At 46.8% G+C, this 24537-nt stretch overlaps 1 protein-coding gene across 3 annotated transcripts in view; it reads left to right on the forward strand.

Moving 5' to 3' along the window:
* The window catches only part of LOC308140379 (ras-related protein Rab-27B-like), a 114082-nt gene that overhangs the window by 66888 nt on the left and 22657 nt on the right, over positions 1-24537 (forward strand). For 2 of the 3 annotated variants that reach the window (XR_013936946.1, XM_080510140.1), the window contains exon 1: positions 21295-21418. The exons of the other annotated variant lie outside the window; for it this stretch is intronic. Coding sequence is in view for 1 of the 2 variants with exons in the window: in XM_080510140.1 (XP_080366266.1) it covers positions 21384-21418 (35 nt within the window). In the remaining variant the exon portion in view is untranslated. Of the gene's footprint in view, positions 1-21294; positions 21419-24537 lie in introns of those variants that run through there. 3 annotated transcript variants of the gene reach the window in all.

Consider the following 24537-nt stretch of genomic DNA (forward strand, 5'->3'; position numbering starts at 1 on the left):
GGTAAACCCTTCTGCGTCCAGGAGGCCAGTTACAAAGTCAATTGACAGGACTGCCCATGGTCGGGTGGGTACTGGGAGCGGCTGCAACAGACCAGAGGGGCGAGACCGAGAGGTCTTGTTACGAGCACAAACAGGGCAAGCCCGGACATATTCACGGACCTCCCTGTTCATTCCTGGCCACCAGAAGCGCTGTCTCACCACAAACATGGTGCGCTGAGTTCCTGGGTGACAAGAGAGAAGGTTAGTGTGGACCCATTGAATAACACTAGACCGTACCGGGGGACACACAAACAGGGATTGGGAGGACAACCTGGCGGCACCGTCACCCCCTCCAGAGCCCGTCGAACCTGCTCCTCAATCTCCCACGTCACCGCCCCCACCACACAGGTCGGAGGTAAAATTGGCGTGGGGGAGCGAGGAGCAGGATCCGGCTCAAAGACCCGGGAAAGGGCATCAGGCTTCACGTTCTTAGACCCAGGCCGATGCAACACCACAAAGTCGAACCGCGTGAAGAACAGAGCCCACCGAGCTTGCCGAGAATTTAATCGTTTGGCCGACTTGATGTACTCGAGGTTTCTATGGTCGGTCCATACCACAAATGGGTGCTCTGCACCCTCCAGATAATGCCTCCATTCCTCCAACGCAGACTTGATGGCCAGGAGCTCCTGATTACCAATGTCATAGTTCCGCTCAGCCGGGGTCAGCTGCCTGGAAAAAAAAGGCACATGGGTGCAGCTTCCCATCCTCACTGCTGCGCTGAGAGAGCACTGCCCCGACACCGACATCTGAAGCATCCACCACAAACTGCCATCCGGGATCCGCAACTCTAATCACGGGAGAGGAGGTGAACCTGGCCCTGAGCTCAGAAAACGCCTGCTCAGCTGAGGGACCCCAAGACAACGGGACCTTGGGAGAAGTTAAGGCATGTAGTGGCGCCGCGATGGAACTGAATCCCCTGATAAACCGCCGGTAGAAGTTAGCAAACCCCAAAAATCGTAATAATTGTTTGCGGCTACCCGGGGTCGGCCAATCCACTACAGCCCTGACCTTCTCCCTGTCCATCTCCACCCTCCCCTCTGAGATGATGTGCCCAAGAAAAGAAACTTTGGGAGCATGAAAAACACATTTCTCGGCTTTGACAAACAAGTTGTTGCTCGGAAGACGCTCCAAAACATAACGAACATGCTTAACATGACTGGCAAGATCCGAAGAAAAAAATCTAAATGTAACTGAGGTAAACGAACAGAAACTTATTCAATGCGTCTCTCAGCACATCATTGACTAGATTCTGGAAAAGTCCAGGAGCATTGCATAACCCGAAAGGCATCACCAAATACTCGTAGTGGCCAGAAGGTGTGTTAAACGCCGTTTTCCACTCGTCCCCCTGCCTAATCTGGACCAGGTGGTATGCATTGCGGAAGTCCAGCTTAGTAAAGAGCTTGGCTCCCTGCAGGCGTTCAAAGGCCGAAGTCATGAGGGGTAGTGGGTAGCGGTTCTTAACGGTTATCTCATTGAGGCCCCTGTAATCAATGCACGGCCGAAGTGTCTTGTCCTTCTTCGCCACAAAGAAAAAACCTGCCCCTGCAGGGGAGGACGAGGGTCTGATTATCCCAGCCTCTAAGGCAGACTCAATGTAATCTTTCATGGCCTGATTCTCGGGTTGTGAGAGAGAGTAAATGCGACCCTTGGGGGGAGTGGTACCTGACAATAAATCAATGACAGTCATAAGGACGGTGTGGTGGCAGTGATGTTGCCTTCCCCTTATTGAACACCTCCTCTAGATCGTGGTAGCAGCTGGGAACTCGCTCGAGGTCCGGATACACAAGAACCTCCAGAGCTGCAACCTTAACTCCAGACACTGACCGACAATGATCAGAACAGTTCCTTCCCCAACTCAAAATAACCCCCGACTCCCAGTCAATATGGGGCTTGTGCAAACGTAACCAAGGAAGGCCCAGGATAACTGGGTAGGACGGACTTAAACCTAAATGAAATGAAATCTCCTCAACATGGGAGGAACCAAACAATAACTGAACAGAAAGAGTCTTTCTATCAATAGAAAATATTTTACGTCCATCCAAAGCAAAAGCCTTTAAGGGCACTGATAACAGTTCAGTGGGGATATTATGTCTCTCAGCCCACTTAAGGTCCATAAAGTTGTCATCTGCACCAGAGTCAATGAAAACGTCAATGTCCAACTTGGTGTCGGCATACCTCAGTTGAGCCGGCGTGAGTCTTCTTAAAGGCGCAGTGGAGGAGTTCTTAAGACTCACCGGGGCCCTCCTGAACCCAGGTGAGCCTGTTCTTTTAAAGGACACGCTGCAGCTCTGTGCCCATGCTGACCACAGTACAAACACATGCCGCCGGTCAGGCGCCGATGCCGCTCCTGCGTGGAGATGCTGGTGCGGCCAAGCTGCATCGGCTCCACCGGAAGCTGTGCAGCGCTCGGGACTCGCTCCTGCTGGGAGGTGGGGCGGAGAGGGGCGTGCTCCTCCCGTGCGCTCCTGGATTCTCCTCCCTGCTGGTCAGTCTGCCTCAGGCGATCACGGACCGTCAGACAATTATCCATCTTGACCACCAGGGCAATGAGGGAGTCCAAGCCGTCGGGGAGATCCACCAGGAAGAGCTGATCGCGAACCGGGCTGGCCAGCCCGTAGAGGAAGGTGTCCCGCAGTGACGCATCGTTCCAGGCGCAGTCTGCAGAGAGGGTGCGGAACTCAATCGCGTAATCGATCACCGACCTCCTGCCTTGACGCAGCGCTGCCAGTGCTCGAGCCGCCTCCTGTCCGCCGGGACGCCGATCGAAAATCTTCGATAGCGCCTCTGCGAACTCGTCCACCGTTTCACACAGCCGGGATTGGCGGTTCCACTCAGCGGTGGCCCAAGCCTCCGCTCTGCCGGACAGGTGGGAGATGATGTACGTGACCTTCGACCTCTCTGTTAGAAACGCGCCCGGCTGCATCTCGAAGTGGAGACCACACTGCACCAGGAAGGGTCGCGAATCCCCGGAGTCCCCCGAGAAGCGCGCTCGGCTTGAGAGCGGTGATGGCGGCATCACGACGGGGGCAGCAGCTGGCGGCACCGCGGCGGGAGAAGTTGCTGGCGGCACCGCGGCGGCAGCAGCAACCTGAACCTCTGGGACCGAGAGGCGAGTGATGAGCTGCTGGAGCTGACCGGTGAGTTGGTTCAGGTGACTCTCCACTGACGTGTGTCGGTGTGAAAGGTCGTGGAGACCCGCCGTTAAACCAGCCAACTGCTCGTCACGTTGAGTGAGCCGGCTTCCCTGCCGCCCAACTGCTCCTAGCAGCTGGTGACCAGAGTCCGCTGGGTCCATGATGGTTGGGTTGTTCTGTCACGGATAGCAGACAGGACCCAAGTGCAGGACTCTGGAGGCAGGCTGAGTTCAATCAAGTCTTTTATTCATAATGACAGCACAGACCGACGAATAGCAGGTTGCTCCATAACCTGAGGAGCGCAGCAGACTTGACTCCCAATCACTGGACAGGACGGACGAGATATGGATGACGAACAACCCAACACAGAACAAACACACAGACAGGACATATATTGCTGGCAAGGTAATGACTGGAATTGGCCCCAGGTGTGGAACAGGACCGCCCAGACCTGTGGCCCGCCCACTCTTAAAGGGAGATCCCAGCCTACCTCCTGACACATTGTAAACAACCTAAATACTCATAACTCATAACTTGGAATCTCAGCGGGTTTCAGACCTGCAGCCGAGTTTTTAGCTGCGTCGTCCCGACGACCTCAAACACAATCAAAGTTCAACAAACTGTCACAATGAGAAATTCTGCAGGACGGCACAGAGACGGGCAGAGAGGAGAAACAGATGGAGTTAAAGACGACGTGACGTGAACGTTGTGGCTCCGCCTCCTCTTCTCCTTTTCTAGAGAGAATGATTTAGTGCTAACGGCTGGAAAGACGTGAGCAGCTGGAGTGAGCTGAGCTGCAGAGTGAGACGTAAGGAGAACTGGACGTAAAGCTAAATCACTCCAGTAACAGACGGAAGTTGCAGAGCAGATGCTCGAGCTCATAATGATGCCCAGTGTTTTTCCTCACCCGGGGCAAACCACACAACCACACGTCCAGTCAGCTGACTGATCACATGACATCCCATTCAATAGGGAAGAAAGGAGGGGGAATTACCACAAGGAACAACTGGTATGTAGCTGGTAGTTCAAGAAGGAATAAAGCTTCATCTGTGTTTCAGTTTAAAGCCCACACAGAATGAAAACTCCTTTTTCTGTTTAGGAATTCACTGAAAGAGACAAAGAATACATCCAGGAAATATCTCCCTAATTTAAAAACACTCAATGCTAAAGTAACCACCCTCAAAAAGAGTCCAGAGATGACAAGATATTTGTTCAAGACAACCTGCAGAAAGTAATTGCCCACATTGTTTCTTACATTAACTTAGCATTAATTTATTTAAACAGCATTAATTCATTAAACATCATTGATTTATTAAACTTAGCATTAATTCATTACTACCTGGACGTTAATTCATTAAGATTTTGCCTTGGTTCATTAAAACAGCATTCATTTATTAAAACTTAGCATTAATTGACTTAACAGCGTTAATTCAGTAAATCAGCATTATTTGATTAAACAGTATTCATTTGTTAAATTTAGCATTGATTCATTAAAACTGAGCATTAATTGCTGACACCATCTATGTAGGAGAGCTAGTCAGTGACCAAACAGGAACCTGTGAAAAACCACAGAATGCTTAGGAAACACCCTGAAGGGAAGCGTGACCGTATAGAAGAGACAACTGGACGTTAAACATGCTAACCAGTAAGGGTGAAGTTCCACTTGGTACCACAAGATGGTGCGGTGAGTTGTTCTCAAAGAGCAAGGTGGTACAGTGCGGTAGTAGTTCGCACTTTTAGGGTTTAGAGCTGGAATGTTCTGGTTTGAGTCTGAGCTTGGAAGTTGGATGTGTGTTGGAAGTGACTCAAGTATGTGAATGCAAGCGTGTGAATGTGAGCGTGTGTGAGTGTGAGCGTGTGAATGTGAGCATGTGTGAATGTGAGTGTGTGAATGTGAGCATGTGAATGTGAGCGTGTGTGAATGTGAGTGTGTGAATTTGAGCATGTGAGTGTGAGCGTGTGTGAATGTGAGCATGTGAATGTGTGTGAATGTGAGTGTGTGAATTTGAGCATGTGAGTGTGAGCGTGTGTGAATGTGAGCATGTGAATGTGTGTGAATGTGAGTGTGTGAATTTGAGCATGTGAGTGTGAGCGTGTGTGAATGTGAATGTGAGCATGTGAATGTGTGAATGTGAGTGTGAGTGTGTGAATTTGAGCGTGTGAGTGTGTGTGAATGTGAGTGTGTGAATTTGAGCATGTGAGTGTGAGCGTGTGTGAATGTGAATGTGAGCATGTGAACGTGTGCGAATGTGAGCATCTGAATGTGAGTGTGAGTGTGAACGTGTGTGTGAGAGTGTGAATGTGAGCGCATGAATGTGAACGTGTCAATGTGAGCATGTGAATGTGAGCATGTGAGTGTGTGTGTGAATGTGAGCGTGTGAGTTTGAGTGTGTACATGTGAGCGTGTAAGCATGTGAATGTGAGCATGTACAGTAAGTGTGTGTGTGAGCGTGTGAGTTTGAGTGTGTGAATGTGAGTGTGTGTGTAAATGTGTATGTTTGAACGTGAGCATGTGTGTGTGTGTGTGTGTGTGTGTGTGTGTGTGTGTGTGTGTGTGTGTGTGTGTGTGTGTGTGTGTGTGTGTGTGTGTGTGTGTGTGTGTGAATGTGAGCGTGTGAATGTGTGTGTCTGCTGGGATGGGTTCCAGGAAGCCTTGATGGATGATGAAACCACTCCATGATGAACTCCCTGCTGCCAAATAGGATGTCACTGAGAACGTACAAACGGTGTTTGTGTACACCGGCATCACATTACTGCCGTTCTGCAAACAGAATGGATCCAACGCTGCGTCTCCACACTGGCAAGGCGGCCGTGGTGTGGTTCTGAACCTGGCCTGGACCCTGCCACAGACCCCGGAGTCTCCGGTCGTTCAGCAGTGGCTGGATAAATGATCTGAAAAAACGAGTTTGATCTGCTGAGTCTGCAGCCACACAATCTGTGTAATGAGAGAGACCATGGTTGACTCTGTGTGACCGCACTGATATCTGGTGATATGCTGATGTGTGTCAGACCGTGTATTTGTCTTGTTACGAGGTTTCTGGAGGCTGGAGGTAAAAGAAGTCCAGCTGTGCTCTTCTACCAGGCTTCATTCGTTTCTGTCAGGACACGACGGCCACAACCAGCTTCGGCTTCGCTCGTCAACCACAGACATCAAAGGGTCATTTTTGCACCTCAACGTCTCCTTTCAGCCTCCTTTCTATTTTTCCTCTTCAAACAAACCGTGACTTCCTGGTCTTCTCTGCATTTCCTGATGTGCAGTTTATCTGTGAAATGGTAAAAGCCGTTGGCTCCGGTGTGGCCAGAAAGAAAGACTGAGCCTGTGGAAATGCACAGATTCAGCTCACTGCTGAGTTAAAGCTCTCACACATGGAGAGCAGCTCAACATATTGATTTGGATGGAAATGTCACAGGTTTTCACTGTAAACACAATCTGCTCAGCCACAACTCCTTCTGTATACATGCTTATTCAGTGGACGGGCTTCTGGGAGGACGTAATCTGTCTGTCCTTTCACTGCTGTTTCTTCCTCCTTTTCTCTTAGATCTGGTGTTGTCGGAGAGCGTACACAGAGAGCTGATGACCATAAAGCTGCACTGAGGAGTTTGTCTCATAACGGACGCCTTCCTGTGTGTCGTTTATTAGTTTAGAAGGTGTAAAGCTAACAGTTAGTGGCCATGATTTAATACAATGTTGTTCCTCGAAGATAGATTTTGTTGAATCCACATATTTTCTTCGAATGCATCCAGAAAGTCAAACATTTCAGTGTAGATTCCCTGAAATATTCAAGCACTGGAAGTTGGCAAGATATTCTGCACATGATACATACTTTTTACAACTCTGCTTGTGTCTACAAGTGTTCCATACTTTATGGCCTGACAGGTTTTTCTTCTTTGCAAGTTTTCTGCCTCTGTCAGTCAAACAGTCATAATGGAGGTTTTCTGTGGTGCAGTGACATCTAGTGGTCACACAGTGATATGTCGTGGTCACATAGTGACATCTAGTGGTCACACAGTGACATCCAGTGGTCACATAGTGACACCTAGTGGTCACGCAGTGACATGGAGTGGTCACGCAGTGACATCCAGTGGTCACACAGTGACATGTCGTGGTCACACAGTGACATCCAGTGGTCACACAGTGACATCCAGTGGTCACACAGTGACATGTCGTGGTCACATAGTGACACCTAGTGGTCACGCAGTGACATGGAGTGGTCACACAGTGACATCCAGTGGTCACACAGTGACATCCAGTGGTCACATAGTGACACCTAGTGGTCACACAGTGACATGTCATGGTCACATAGTGACACCTAGTGGTCACGCAGTGACATGGAGTGGTCACATAGTGACACCTAGTGGTCACGCAGTGACATGGAGTGGTCACACAGTGACATCCAGTGGTCACACAGTGACATGTCGTGGTCACATAGTGACACCTAGTGGTCACACAGTGACATCCAGTGGTCACGCAGTGACATGTCGTGGTCACATAGTGACACCTAGTGGTCACACAGTGACATGGAGTGGTCACACAGTGACACCTAGTGGTCACACAGTGACATCCAGTGGTCACACAGTGACACCTAGTGGTCACACAGTGACATCCAGTGGTCACACAGTGGCATCTAGTGGTCACACCGTGACATGTCGTGGTCACATAGTGACACCTAGTGGTCACGCAGTGACATGGAGTGGTCACACAATGACATCCAGTGGTCACACAGTGACATCCAGTGGTCACATAGTGACACCTAGTGGTCACACAGTGACATGGAGTGGTCACGCAGTGACATCCAGTGGTCACACAGTGACATGTCGTGGTCACACAGTGACATCCAGTCGTCACATAGTGACACCTAGTGGTCACACAGTGACATCCAGTGGTCACACAGTGACATCTAGTGGTCACACCGTGACATGTCGTGGTCACATAGTGACACCTAGTGGTCACGCAGTGACATGGAGTGGTCACGCAGTGACATCCAGTGGTCACACAGTGACATGTCGTGGTCACACAGTGACATCCAGTGGTCACACAGTGACACCTAGTGGTCACACAGTGACATCCAGAGGTCACACGGTGACATCCAGTGGTCACACAGTGACATCCAGTGGTCACACAGTGACACCTAGTGGTCACACAGTGACATCCAGTGGTCACACAGGGACATCTCATGGTCACACAGTGACACCTAGTGGTCACACAGTGACATCCAGTGGTCACACAGGGACATCTCGTGGTCACACAGTGACACCTAGTGGTCACACAGTGACATCCAGTGGTCACACAGTGCCGCCGTGCAAGACAGAACAGCTGACCTTACGTATTAGGCTCTATCAGAGTTTTTGTATCATTGAAGCACTTAAAATTAAAATCCCAGATTAACATGAGGTTAATGTTAGTTTAGATTAAAATCTCAGATTAATGTGAAGCCAACGTTAGTCTGGATTACAATCCCAGGTTAATATTAAACTAATGTTAGTCTGTATTATAATCCCAGATTAATGTGAAGCTATTGTTAGTTCTGATTAAAATCCCAGATTAATTTGAAACTAACCGTAGTCTGGATTCAAATCCTAGATAAACATGAGGTTAATGTTATTTCAGATTAAAATCCTAGATTAGTGTGGAGTCAATGTTAGTTCAGATTAAAATCCCAGATAAACGTGATTCTACTGTTGCTGTGGATTATAATCCCAGATTAACGTGAAGGTAATGTTAGTTCAGATTACGATCCCAGATTAACATGAACCTAACGTTAGTCTGGATTCTGTCGTCAGCACCATAAAGAAGAAGCGGTGAGCTCTCTCAGACGTCAACTCATTAGTTTTTGTTGCTGCTGAAAAGGACGACGTGGATAAATGTTTGTTCTGAAAATAATTGTTGTGAACATGAATTGTTGAAGGATAAAAATAAACGTTAAGTGATAATATATTCCTTCTTTTTTTTCCAGTCGGTTTGCTCGTGCAAAATGAAACACTGTTAATATTGATTAAAAGGAATGATATTTAATCGTAATTAATCAAAATTAATCAACAGCAACCCTGTGATTAATCTGTTAAAATATTTAATTGTTTGACAGATTGATAACGATGTGTATGTCTATTTAATTGATTCCTTCATTCTTCAAATAGGGAGAGACCATTGAATGATGTCAGACGAATATGTATTAATATATATTCAGTACCCAAATGCAACAAATACACATGAGGACAGGAAAGTTATGTGGGTCCAAGCACATGCACACAATAAGTGGAAGAATAACAAAGGACATACGCGAGGTGACTTGACAAAACCTGACCGGAGGAAAAAGTTACCAGTGACAATTTAAAGCAGGAAACAAAACGTTGCTGATGAGAGGTGGAAATGTAGAAACATGACGAGGAAGAACTGCTGGGACATCAACCAGCTTCAACCAACGAAGAAGAACTGCTGGGACATCAACCAGCTTCAACCAACGAAGAAGAAGAACTGCTGGGACATCAACCAGCTTCAACCAACGAAGAAGAACTGTTGGGACATCAACCAGCTTCAACCAACGAAGAAGAACTGCTGGGACATTAACCAGCTTCAACCAACGAAGAAGAACTGTTGGGACATTAACCAGCTTCAACCAACGAGGAAGAACTGCTGGGACATTAACCAGCTTCAACCAACGAAGAAGAATTTCTCGGACATTAACCAGTTTAAACCAATGAAAAAGAATTTCTGGGGCATTAACCAGCTTCCTCCTTCCTGTCCTCTCCCAGTTCCTGCTTCCACCCCAACATCCATATCCAGCTGTGGCACATCTGTACAGATATAAGCTGACCTCCTGCTGGGGGGTTACAGTAGAGTCCCTGGTGGTCAGTAATCAGTTACTTGTGAGTGAGGAATCAGATACAGACCAAGTTGGACCAGGCCAGCTGGCTCCAATAAACAGTCCACGTGGAAGATTAAGACTAGGACCAGGACTGGAATAAGGACCAGGACCAGGACCAGGACCAGGAGTACCTCTGGGCAAATTGAATAAGCAGAGGTCAAACTCCAACATTGTGAGCAGTTATTGATTGCAGGCTGCGAAGAATTGATCAGTAATGACAGCAGAGGCCTTCAGCCAACAAATGAGGGTCGTGATGCGATTGAGACGCCGAGACACAAACAGTCCAACCTAAAGGTCTCTGACAAATGTCTGCTGACCTTTAGAAACAAGTCCATTTTTGAAAATGAGAGTAAAGCAGGGGATGTGGGAGCGGAGGACAACCAGGGACGACTGGAGGATGACAGGAGGAGGACAGGAAGAGGACAGGAGGAGGACGACAGGGAGACAACCAGTGGGAGCACTAGAGGATAATGGAGGGGAGGACAGGAATAGGAGGACAGGAGGATTATGGGGGAGGACAATAGGAGGACGGGAGGACAACTGGGAGACAACCAGATGAGGACTGGGGGACGACAGGAGGAGGACCAGAGGGCAACTGGAGAATGACAGGAGGACAACCGGGGACGACTGGTGGCTGATGGGAAGGGGCAATGGGAGGAGCACAGGAGGACAACTAGGGGATGGCAGGAGGACAACTGGGGGTGACTGGGGAACAACCAGAGGAGGACAGGAGGAGGATGGTGGAAGACATGAGGAGGAAGGGAGGACGACTCTGAGGCGATTGGTAGACGATCAGAGGAGAACTGGAGGATGATGTGGAGAGGACAAGAGGAGGACTGGGAGACAACCAGAGGAGGACAGGAGGAGGATGGGGGAAGACATGAGGAGGAAGGGAGGACGACTCTGAGGCGATTGGTAGGCGATCAGAGGAGAACTGGAGGATGATGTGGAGAGGACAAGAGGAGGACTGGGAGACAACCAGAGGAGGACTGGAGGACTAGAGGAGGGCTGGATGATGACTGGAGGATGACTGGGAGACAACCAGAGGAGGACTGGAGGAGGACTTGGATGATGGGGAGAGGACAGGAGGACGACTGGGACACAACCAGAGGAGGACTGGAGGACGGTCGACGGCCCAGATTCTTCTGTCCTCACCTTTTCTGTACTTCCTGTAATGAGGCAGAATGTTTCCATCAGCAGCTTCAGTTTGAAGGTTTGAGGTGGAAACGTCAGGCTTGGTTTTCTGCTCTGCTGCTTCTCTCACGTCTACATTCTGCTAATCGTTGATCACAATAGGATCTCAAACATCAGCAGATCATTTCATGAACATCGCGAAGCTCCAATTCAAACATCACATCTATTTATTATGCACAGCCAACGTTTCAGGAGGCAGGAAGTCAGTAGAAGCAGGTTTCATTCCGTCAGGCAGCATGAGCGTCCTCAGTGTGGACATGCTGATTAATCCTCTCAGTATTGATGAATAATTAACGACCGGGGCTCCATCAGGCCCGGCTGCCTTCAGCACCACCCTGGAAGTCGGTGTCCAGCCTGTAATGCTCTTCATGCACGTCGGCACCGTTGAATTACAGAGAAAGACCATTATAGCTTCTCAGCGCCGCCTCCCCCTCGCTGCTTTACAGCTTTAACCACTTCAAACCATCTGCTCTCATGAGAAGAATCTCGTCTGGAGATCCAACTACAATTTGGGTGAAAATGAATTATTTATTGATTTAATTAAAGGATGAAGGGTACATTATGGATCTAATGAAGATCTAATGAAGCTTAAAGATAAAAAACGTTTTTTTTCTGTGCAGATTCTGAGGATTAGAGAGCAACACTGTTGTTTCTGACTATTTCCCCTTCACAATAAAAGCTAAGCTGCCTTAGAAACAGTAATTCTGAGTTCAATAGGTCTATGACCCTGCTCATCCTGTGCCTCCTGCTCCTCCTGGTCCCCCTGCTCCTCCTGCTCCTCCTGGTCCCCCTGCTCATCCTGCTCATCCTGCTCCTCCTGGTCCCCCTGCTCCTCCTGCTCCTCCTGGTCCCCCTGCTCATCCTGCTCATCCTGCTCCTCCTGGTCCCCCTGCTCCTCCTGCTCCTCCTGGTCCCCCTGCTCATCCTGCTCCTCCTGGTCCCCCTGCTCCTCCTGCTCCCCCTGCTCTTCCTGGTCCCCCTGCTCATCCTGCTCCTCCTGCTCCTCCTGGTCCCCCTGCTCCTCCTGCTCTCCCTGCTCCTCCTGCTCTTCCTGGTCCCCCTGCTCATCCTGCTCCTCCTGCTCCTCCTGCTCTTCCTGGTCCCCCTACTCATCCTGCTCCTCCTGCTCCTCCTGCTCTTCCTGGTCCCCCTGCTCATCCTGCTCCTCCTGCTCCTCCTGCTCTTCCTGGTCCCCCTGCTCCTCCTGGTCCCCCTGCTCCTCCTGCTCCTCCTGCTCTCCCTGCTCCTCCTGCTCCTCCTGCTCCCCCTGCTCATCCTGCTCCCCCTGCTCTTCCTGGTCCCCCTGCTCATCCTGCTCCTCCTGCTCCTCCTGGTCCCCCTGCTCCTCCTGCTCTCCCTGCTCCTCCTGCTCTTCCTGGTCCCCCTGCTCATCCTGCTCCTCCTGCTCCTCCTGCTCCTCCTGCTCTTCCTGGTCCCCCTGCTCATCCTGCTCCTCCTGCTCCTCCTGCTCTTCCTGGTCCCCCTGCTCCTCCTGGTCCCCCTGCTCCTCCTGCTCCTCCTGCTCCTCCTGCTCCTCCTGCTCATCCTGCTCCTCCTACTCCTCCTGGTCCCCCTGCTGCTCCTGCTCGCCATGCTCCTCCTGCTCCTCCTGGTCACCCTGTTCCTCTTGCTCCTCCTGCTCCCCCTGCTCCTCCTGCTCCTCCTGCTCCCCCTGCTCATCCTGCTCCCCCTGCTCATCCTGGTCCCCCTGCTCCTCCTGGTCCCCCTGCTCCTCCTGCTCTTCCTGGTCCCCCTGCTCCTCCTGGTCCCCCTGCTCCTCCTGCTCCTCCTGCTCCTCCTGCTCTTCCTGGTCCCCCTACTCTTCCTGCTCCTCCTGCTCCTCCTGCTCTTCCTGGTCCCCCTGCTCCTCCTGCTCCTCCTGGTCCCCCTGCTCCTCCTGCTCCTCCTGCTCCCCCTGCTCCTCCTGCTCCCCCTGTTCCTCCTGCTCCTCCTGCTCCCCCTGCTCATCCTGCTCTTCCTGGTCCCCCTGCTCATCCTGGTCCTCCTGCTCCTCCTGGTCCCCCTGCTCCTCCTGCTCTCCCTGCTCCTCCTGCTCCTCCTGCTCCCCCTGCTCATCCTGCTCCTCCTGCTCCTCCTGCTCTTCCTGGTCCCCCTACTCATCCTGCTCCTCCTGCTCCTCCTGCTCTTCCTGGTCCCCCTACTCATCCTGCTCCTCCTGCTCTTCCTGGTCCCCCTGCTCATCCTGCTCCTCCTGCTCCACCTACTCTTCCTGCTCCTGCTGCTCCTCCTGGTACGGGAGATATCCAAGATGTCACCTCATTTAACCTGCTAGCATCAGTAGCTTGTGCAGCGCCACCTGGAGCATGGAGTCAGGATTGTTGTGGTCACTACGTAGCATCGCAGACGGCGGGTGCTGAAACGCTGCGCTGCGTGGATGATCGGACAAAAATAGTGCGTTCATGTGACACGATGTCGTTGAGGTATTTTGAGTATTGTAATAACGATATGATTTGTGCTCTTTCTCTTTCTCTTGTCCTGAACGTCACTGACTGGTTGCGTTTTTATTTAATCAATCATTTCTCGTTGCGTGGCTGTTGTGCTGATTTCAGCCCTTTAGCCTCCAGAGCTGCACATCTCTCTCTCTCTCTCTCTCTCTCTCTCTCTCTCTCTCTCTCTCGGGCTTGGCCTCAACAGAACATTGACCTTCTTTGCATCATTTTCATCCTCAAGTCATCACACTCCTGCACACTTTTGTAAAATATTTAATTCAAAGGTATTAATTAAAAATCACTCCCCTCAACAAAACTTCCAATCTGACACAGTCTGAATGAAAAGGAGTTGATGAGAAGATCATTCTGCCCCATTTGTACCTCACAATCACAGTCTGTTATTTTGTTAATGTCCAACATTCTAAATAGTTATAGTTTTACATATATTTTTGTGCATTTTCCGTACAGTATTTACAATATACAAATACAAAACCATCCTTTTCAGGTTTACTTAATCAGTCCTTTCTCTGGGTAAATACTTTCTGGGTGCAGTGCTGTGTACCCACTTCATTCTGAAGTACTGTGAGAGAAAGGTAAGAGATCAGTAATCCATTTAATGACTGTAACTACATAAACGAAGGATAATTGAATGTTGCTTCAACGGAGAGCTGCTTTCACCCACATAGTGCCGCTCATGTCTGAGACCATGACTCACTGCCTTTTGAAGCAGCCGGTTGCAAAACAAATCTAAAGGTGGCTGATGAGGAAGAACGTGGCCAAACATTCAAGAGAACCGTGGCTGTAACTCAGGACCTCCATATTTTAGCTGCGATACTTTAAACAAGCTCACATTTATAAATGAGAGATTTTAAGAAAGTCAAAGCAAAGTTCTGGCACATCTGCATTAGGGTCCGATACCAAGCACAGCTGGGCGAGATCTTGTTGGAATTATTATTATTATTATTATCATTATTATCATCATCATCATCATCATCATCATCATCGGCCCTATAGTACCCCAAAATTGTTTTCACATTTGTAACATCTACTACGAGCGACACGTTTCATCTACGTCCAAGAAATTTGGTAAACATATGCAGCACATTGAGCTACACAAAAGTGTAATACATACCCAGAGTGTAAAACAAACAGAAAGTCTGTTATTTTGCATGAAATGCATGAGAGTCCCAGAGACCTGAAATCTGGCCAGTATAAACAACAGGCCTCCAACAAGCAGACTTATTTTTAAATGAACACAAACAGAAATGTGTTCCAAATTTAGCAAATGTGTCCAGGTTTGTTAATGTCTAGAAATGCTTAGATATGTCCGTGTTTATTACTGACAGAAAATGTAAGAGCTTAAATATGCACACAGTTTTTTTTGCAAGTCTTTTTTAAGCACAATCCTAAAAAGCTTTCAAAGACGATGGTGTGTTGGTTGATTTATTTCACTGAACTCAGACTAACTGTCATTTGCAGTAAACCAGCCCCGAAACACTGAGACTTTCTCAGGCCCAGTTTGCTCCAACAACATTTCATGTGACAACACCTAATTCATTAAAGAAGCAGACACACTGACAACGATGTAGTTAGTTTGCCGGGCCACGGGAGAGTGCTGTCGCTGTTTTGATAATATAACCGCACAGAAAACAATAAGCTGTAACAGATACAATCAGGGCAGAGTCTCAACTATCAAACTACCGATATGGACGACAAAAGTGGAATGAGGACCGCGACTCAAATCACTACAGGTCGGCCATGGAACTATTTACCATGCGCAGCAACAGCTACTTATGACTAAAGTAAGACAGACTGTAAACTGTGAAATTATGCTCTGACAAAATATCAACAGTCGGAGAAAGATAGTTCGTACAACACCAGCAACTTCATCACCAGCAGAGTTAGCCCGATGTCGCTCAGTAGTTTAACTGTTAAGCACATAACTCTGAGCCGTGCTACATGCTACATGCTAAATAAATCAAAATCAAATCAAATCAATCTTTATTTATATAGCACTTTTTATACATTGAAGTAACACAAAGTGCTTCAACAAGAATTAAAAACAGTGCAAAGATAAAAGAGATGAATAAAAAGCAAATGAACACACACACGCACACATGCAGACACACACCATAGGTGAAGACATGCCTAGTGATATGGAGACATGGCAGGACACTGAGGACTAAGATGAGGAAAGGGACATATTTGGGCCGTCCACACTGGGGGTGGCACAACTTCCGACCACAGGGGGCGCCGCCCCACAGATCCCCCCCCCCAGCCGGGCAGACAAGCCAATCCCACCACATACGTGGGGGACCTGCCAGGTGCCCCGGGGGGCAGGGAAACCCATGGGACGGCTCCACCCGCGGCAAAAACCGGCCACCACCAGTGTAGCGCCCCCTAGAGGAACCACTGGAGATAAAAAAGAAAGTAGAATAGTCAAAAATAGTTTCAGGGATCACACACATGGATGCTACATTCTAAAGAGTTTTGGGAATCACATGTAGCATGACGTGATGTAGCGTCGACACAGAAGTTGTTGGAGGTGATGTAGAGGCAGGTGGAGGTAGTTCAGGGTCTTTGCTCATTGTTTGTGTACAGAAGATGAAATAGGCTTTATGGTATTTTATAAGTATTCAGTATCAGCAAGTAGGTAAAGGTTAGTGTTCGAAACAGTGGGATGATGGCGATATGACACAGTTTTAGAGTAGAGGTGAACTCGAAGTACCTGGGCGTGAGAGTTCTCTGATCTAGCAGCTGGAAGTGGAGGAACTTGTTTGTTCATGTTTCACACCAAGAAGTGGCAGCAGACGAACATGTGAACAGAGCAACACGGGGACTGTGTGTCCTGCTCATTTTATTTCTGGTTTTTAAGGATTTTCCCCCGAGGGCACATTCAAAACGAGATCTCTACCATGAAACCCGTTTCTCCCGACGTCAGCCAGTTCAGTTCATCATTCGACCTTTTCTTCCAACTTGTTGAAGCCGAATCGCATCACAGCTTGACCCACCGACCCGTTAATCCCTTTTCATTCCCTGATCTGTAGTCCTCTGAAATGATCAGCTCGTTAGGTCCTAGTGAAATCCTCCTCCAGAGGGCATCTTCCTCCTCTAACGTCCAGATTGTAGAGCATCTTCCTCCTCTAACGTCCAGATTGTAGAGCATCTTCCTCCTCTAACGTCCAGATTATAGAGCATCTTCCTCCTCTAACGTCCAGATTATAGAGCATCTTCCTCCTCTAACGTCCAGATTATAGAGCATCTTCCTCCTCTAACGTCCAGATTATAGAGCATCTTCCTCCTCTAACGTCCAGATTATAGAGCATCTTCCTCCTCTAACGTCCAGATTATAGAGCATCTTCCTCCTCTAACGTCCAGATTATAGAGCATCTTCCTCCTCTAACATCCAGATTATAGAGCATCTCCCCCCTCTAACGTCCAGATTATAGAGCATCTTCCTCCTCTAACGTCCAGATTATAGAGCATCTTCCTCCTCTAACGTCCAGATTATAGAGCATCTTCCTCCTCTAACGTCCAGATTATAGAGCACCTTCCTCCTCTAACGTCCAGATTATAGAGCATCTTCCTCCTCTAACGTCCAGATTATAGAGCATCTTCCTCCTCTAACGTCCAGATTATAGAGCATCTTCCTCCTCTAACGTCCAGATTATAGAGCATCTTACTCCTCTAACGTCCAGATTATAGAGCATCTTCCTCCTCTAACGTCCAGATTATAGAGCGTCTTCCTCCTCTAACGTCCCGTTTATATAGAGCATCTTCCTCCTCTAACGTCCAGATTGTAGAGCATCTTCCTCCTCCAACGTCCAGATTATAGAGCATCTTCCTCCTCTAAAGTCCAGATTATAGAGCATCTTCCTCCTCCAACGTCCAGATTATAGAGCATCTTCCACCTCTAACGTCTAGATTATAAAGCATCTTCCTCCTCCAACGTCCAGATTATTGAGCATTTTCCCCCACTAACATCCAGATTATAGAGCATCTTCCTCCTCTAACATCCAGATTATAGAGCATCTTCCTCCTCTAACATCCAGATTATAGAGCATCTTCCTCCACTAACATCCAGATTATAGAGCATCTTCCTCCTCTAACATCCAGATTATAGAGCATCTTCTACCTCTGGCATCCAGATTATAGAGCATCTTCCTCCTCTAATGTCCAGATTATAGAGCATCTTCCTCCGCTAACATCCAGATTATAGAGCATCTTCCTGCTCTCATGTCCAGATTATAAAGCATCTTCCTCATCTAACGTCCAGATTATAGACCATCTTCCTCCTCTAACGTCCAGATTGTAGAGCATCTTCCTCCTCTAATATCCAGATTATAGAGCATCTTCCTCCTCTAACGTCCAGATTGTAGAGCATCTTCCTCCTCTAACGTCCAGATTGTAGAGCATCTTCCTCCTCCAACGTCCAGATTATAGAGCATCTTCCACCTCTAACGTCTAGATTATAAAGCATCTTCCTCCTCCAACGTCCAGATTATTGAGCATTTTCCCCCACTAACATCCAGATTATAGAGCATCTTCCTCCTCTAACATCCAGATTATAGACCATCTTCCTCATCTAACGTCCAGATTGTAGAGCATCTTCCTCCTCTAATATCCAGATTATAGAGCATCTTCCTCCTCTAACGTCCAGATTGTAGAGCATCTTCCTCCTCTAACGTCCAGATTGTAGAGCGTCTTCCTCCTCTAATATCCAGATTATAGAGCATCTTCCTCCTCTAACATCCAGATTATAGAGCATATTCCTCCTCTAACATCAGATTACAGATCATCTTCCTCCTCTAATATACAGAGCAGCTGTTTTTTGTTTTCACCCATCGAGAACGCACAGACTATAGAAATGTTCTATATCTTCTGTCACCTTCTCCAGAATTGCTCAACTTTATGTTGTTGACGTTGTGATATTGACCATTGAGGTCTATCTAATCCTGAAGTGTTGCCTGTGAACCTGTTGTCTTCGTTTCCTTCAGAGATTCAACACAGTGGCTTCACTCTTCATGTCACAGGTTTCCCTCACTGCCCAACCAGCTACTCAACCAGCTGCTCAGCCAGATGTGGTAAACAGGCTGCAAGTCGCATTGTGGGTCAGAGCTGCTTTCTGTTCTATTCTAATTTTTTAACCACTTTATTTATAATTTTCCATAGTAACAAGAACAATGACATAATTTGTTAAATATTTCTTACAAAGGTTGTAACCCCCCTCCCCATCCAGGTGGCATCCCCAAAAACACATCCACTGAACATATCAAATGGGTAAAAAGAACATGAAAAGAAAACAAATATACACAAATGCACACAAAAAAAGACAAGACTCAAACTCAACATTACAGACATAACACCAACATTCTGGACCTTTGGTATAAAAAAAGTCCCAACGGTCAGCATATGGGCATTGAGAGTGCTCGGACGCTAGTCGTAGTGAGGGAGAAAAATAAGAATGATTAATTAGGCAAAAGACAGGCTCTTGATATGAATTATGAACTGTGACTAGGCTCTGTCATATTTGTCCTCCATTCCGTGTACTGCATACCTAGTTTTTTCCAGGGCCAAACCAAACATTACCTCTCTAATGCAATGAGCAGAGGCAGGAGGGTTCTTCCCCTCCCAGTTCAGTAGTATCAGACGGTGAGCATGTAACGATGCAAAGGCAATTGCACACAGAGAGGGACATGACCAATACGTGAAAGAAACAGGGGAATATTGACATCTTGGACAGTTCGGTGCAACATTAGAGTAAAGTTTTGACAATCTGTCATTAGAGTAATGCAGCCTGAGGACAACCTGTAACTGGTGATTATTTAACATCTGGAGATGAGTTGATCAATTACCATGTTTTCTGAACTACATAAAACACACCTGCATTTGAGTCACATCAGTCACAAAAAGACACATCAAGAAGATGACAAAACCTAAAGATAATCTAGATCAGGGGTCGGCAGCATGCGGCTCTTTCGTCCCTTCACTGCGTCTCCTTGAGCCTCTGTCCCACTGCAGTCCATCCCGGAGGGACGTAAGGAGGCAAAGCCACCCAGAGAGGGACGTAAGGAGGCAAAGCCACCCAGAGCGCAGTCCCGCTACAAAGAGTGGTCAAATGTAGGGTCGTGAACGACGCAGCGATGTGACGTCATTACTCAACAATAATGGCAGCAGTGGAGCGTGACAATTCCGGGAGGTTCATTACAGACTTGTTGAGAGTGACGGAACATTCTAGTGAATTACACAACTACAGGACATTAAAGACACACCATCACACTCATGGTTCTAACAATCCAGATCTCCCACATTTATCTTCCATTTTAATAATGTGTAGCAATAAAGGAGCTCATAGCTGCAATGCATTATGGGAGTTTCTGTTTGTCGTGTTTTAAATGTAATTATTGGGGGTTATATTAGGTTTGTAGTGTTGGTAATAATTGTGTTGTGTCGTTTAGTTCATGTAGTTTAGTTTATTAGTTGTAAGTTGTCAACCAGCAGTGAAGAAGGTTTTGTGTGTCGTGTCCTCCTGGCATGGTCTGCTGGGGGACTGTCAAAATAAAAGACTGATGTGCACATCTGTTGTAAAGTAAAAGGAATTTCTGTAGCGTGCTTCTTTGACATTACTCACCCTAATGTCACAGTGATATTGTGAGTGACAATGTAGGCATGTGTGCGCATGGGTGAGTTGGACTGTGGCGCATGTGTGTGTGTGTGTGTGTGTGTGTGTGTGTGTGTGTGTGTGTGTGTGTGTGTGTGTGTGTGTGTGTGTGTGTGTGTGTGTGTGTGTGTGTGTGTGTGTGTGTGTGTGTGTGTGTGTGTGTGTGTGTGTGTGGCTCTCTGGGTGTTGTGTTCAGTGGGAAATGGGACCCACTGGCTCTTTGAGCATTAAAGGTTGCTGACCCCTGGTCTGCTGATCCAGAACCTTCTGTCAATTCGCCCCCCATCGTTTAGTCCATAATTAGCCTTTTTGTTTCACAGCAAGAGTTTCTTTCCTCCAGGTTGGTTTCTCTCACTCTGAACTATTTCTTAACCAAACAAACAAACAAACAAACAAACAGCCCACCAACCACCCACCTAAAGTGAGTTAGTCCAGAAAATATGGTAATCGGACTCCAGGGTCAAGATATGCTGCTTAATATAGTCTATAGTCTGACACGTTTGTTATTTTTGTTATTATGTTCAAGCTGGAGTTCTGAAAAGTGCATTTTCCTTAAATAAAACTGCTTTCTAAACACATTACCAATAGCATTAATCATATACTAGTTAACACCTCTTTAAACTTCCAAAACTGACTTCATCAAGACTTTCATTTACTAATCTGATATGTACATTAACTTCTCTCACTTGAGTGAGCTTTGCTATTAAATCCAACCTGAAATTGAAATAGATCCCTGGAGGAAGAGGAGGATGAGGAAGAGGAGGAGGAAGAGGAGGAGAAGCTGCCTGCTGTGATTGGCTGTTCGGTCTCACAGATGAGAAATGGAGCAGCAGTCACACTCCTCCAGCTTTCTTCAGCTTACTTGTCGATCACAGGAAGTGGCGTTTGACTCGTCTTCCTCTCTGATCGGTTTCATCTCCACGATAAGAAGAAACTGCCTCCAGTCACAGTCTGCACCTTCTGACACTCCAGCCTCATTCGGTTTCCTGGCTGAAGTTTACGCCGGCACTTTAACGCAGTGAATGTCTCAAGTTCAGGTTTCATGTGGAAAATTGGATTAAGCAGCATTTTTAATCTGTGAGCAACTGGACTCTGTTTGGGAATACATGTTTTTGTGGGTTTGTTATCTTTTTGTTGACAAAACGTGTTTATTCATGCCAATATTTTCATCTGTTTTACTGATGTTTTGTCAATGATAATTGTGGTGACTCATTTCTATGTAACTGGAGGAAAATCTTAATCCAGACTCATCTGAAAAAACCTCAGACAAACGTTAGCACAATTCATAGTCAAGTATTTTAAATAGCGTCCATGAAATGTATTGTGTATATTCAAAGCTATTTCGTGTTTTAAATAACACTCTTTCCTAAATTAGATTTTCAACGCTGTTAAAGTTGCTTCATGCGGTTGGAGCAGGTTAAAGTTGCTTCATGCGGTTGGAGCAGGTTAAAGTTGCTTCATGCGGTTGGAGCAGGTTAAAGTTGCTTCATGTGGTTGGTGCAGGCTAAAGTTGCTTCATGTCGCTGGTGCAAATTAAAGTTGCTTCATGTCGCTGGTGCAAATTTAAGTTGCTTCATGTCACTGGTGCAAATTAAAGTTGCTTCATGTAGTTGGTGCAAATCAGAGTTGCTTCATGTGGTTGGTGTAGGTCAGGCTTCCCCAATTCCAGGCCTTGAGGTCCGGTGTCCTGCAGGTTTTCGCTCTCTCCCAGCTTCAGAACACCTCAATGATGTTGACGTCATTGTCAAACTTGTTAACAAGCCAAGTAATGAGGCCCTTATTGCATTCAGGTTGCAAAAAGTTGATTCATGTTGTTGCAGCAGGTTAAAATTGATTCATTGTTGCAGCAGGTTAAAGTTGATTCATGTTGTTATAGCAGGTTTAATTGATTCATTGTTGCAGCAGGTTAAAGTTGATTCATGTTGTTATAGCAGGTTTAATTGATTCATTGTTGCAGCAGGTTAAAGTTGATTCATGTTGCAGCAGGTTAAAATCACTTAATTGTTGCAGCAGGTTAAAATCACTTAATTGTTGCAGCAGGTTAAAGTTGATTCATGTTGTTATAGCAGGTTTAATTGATTCATTGTTGCAGCAGGTTAAAGTTGATTCATGTTGTTATAGCAGGTTTAATTGATTCATTGTTGCAGCAGGTTAAAGTTGATTCATGTTGTTATAGCAGGTTTAATTGATTCATTGTTGCAGCAGGTTAAAGTTGATTCATGTTGTTATAGCAGGTTTAATTGATTCATTGTTGCAGCAGGTTAAAGTTCATTCATGTTGTTGCAGCAGGTTAAAATTGCTTCATTGTTGCAGCAGGTTAAAGTTGATTCATGTTGCAGCAGGTTAAAATCACTTAATTGTTGCAGCAGGTTAAAATCACTTAATTGTTGCAGCAGGTTAAAATCACTTAATTGTTGCAGCAGGTTAAAATTGCTTCATGTGGTTCATGCAGGATAAAGTTGCTTCGTGGATTATTAGTCAGGTTTTGCTCACACTGCTTTTTGTTTTTCATAAATAATCTGACAAACACGCTAGTTTAGCGACATGACATCGCTTCATTTCCGTCAACACTGTGTGATTGCTCTGTAGCACCAACTAATGGTTAGCAGGGATATGACCAGTCATTTCTGTGTTGATTCGTGAGTTTAAACCACAGATTTCCTCATCAGAATTAGATTTCTGCCAATTGCGATAAATCCAATCCAATATTTTGTTGCTACTTTCATGTGTGAAGTGGTTAGCTTCCAGACTGCCAAACGGTTTGTCAACAGAGAAGCTACTTTACTCGTAAAGTCACAGTGCTGGGGATAAATGCTAATGCTAATGGTTCAGTGAAGACTTCAGCACTATTGAGGAACTAATTCTGCAGGAAACAGAATGAAATGAAAGATTAGTGTTTCTCAAGCTAATACTAAAGTTAACAGAAAATTCCAGGACAGAAAAGACAGCAGCTCTACAACAGAAGTTTCAATCATTGTATTTCTCATTAAAAATGTTCAAACTGATCAGTTAATGGATTTAAGCAGGATGAGCATGGGATTCCTCTCACTGGTCAGTGTGTTATTGATCTCCTCTGTCAGCTGATGGAGGGTTTTACACCCTTAACGACCAGTGGTTTCCTCCGCCAACTAACGTTGGGCAAAGGTTTTGTTTTTTTGTCTGTGCATGTTTATTGGTTTGTTTGTATGTATTTTACCAATTTTTTTAACACCGCTCAGTTAGCCACTTGTTATCTCGCTGCTAACCCCACTCCATTAGCCACTTGCTCGTTCGTTGCTAACCCCGCTCCATTAGCCACATGCTAGCACACTGCTAACCCTGCTCTGTTAGCCACTTGCTAGCTTGCTGCTAACCCCATTGCGTTAGCCGTCTGCTAGCACACTGCTAGCCCTACTCCATTAGCCACTTGCTAGCTCACTGCTAACCCCACTCCATTAGCTGCCTGCTAGCACACTGCTAACCCCGCTACATTAGAGGCCTGCTAACATACTGCCAACCCCACTGCGTTAGCCACTTGCTAGCTCGCTGCTAACCCCTCTCCGTTAGCCACCTGCTAGCACACTGCTAACTCCGCTCCATTAGCCACTTGTTGACTCGCTGCTAACCCCGCTCCATTAGCCACATGCTAGCACTCTGCTCACTCGGCTCTGTTAACTGCCCACTAGCACAATACTAGCACTGCTCCAGAGTTCGCAGCTAATATCTTGGTTCAGCAAGTATCCAGAACCAGCGGCGTGAGCGCAGGGAGTGGTTCATCTATGTGCCTCCACTCAGTGTTTGCCAGAGAAGTTGCTACCCGACAAGCAATAGGTAAGCAACTTGGTGAAGGTGTACGCTACCTAGTGCCGTTCGAGTTTCCACTTTGAGTTCACAGACTTTGTAACATGACTGGCACTTGGACAAATGTTCAAATGAGCTGGAAAAGATGAGAAACAACACAAAGGAAAATGTAATTAAAAATGTTTTATTTAAAAATCTTTCACATTCACTTTCACTTCTGAACTTTTCTTGGGCAAGTAGATTGCCTAATTCTTTTCTCTTAAATTGATGAAATTTTGATACATGAAGTTGTCCAACTCGATTCTTGCAGGTTTGTCTGTTGTAAAACCAGCTGATGTATCGGATTCAAACATGCTTCAATACCAGCCACATGTCAATCGTTCCGTATTAGCAGACGCTCAAATAGAAACTTCCAA

Source organism: Blennius ocellaris (assembly GCF_963422515.1).
Source record: "Blennius ocellaris genome assembly, chromosome: 15".
NCBI classification, from domain to species: Eukaryota; Metazoa; Chordata; class Actinopteri; order Blenniiformes; family Blenniidae; genus Blennius; species Blennius ocellaris.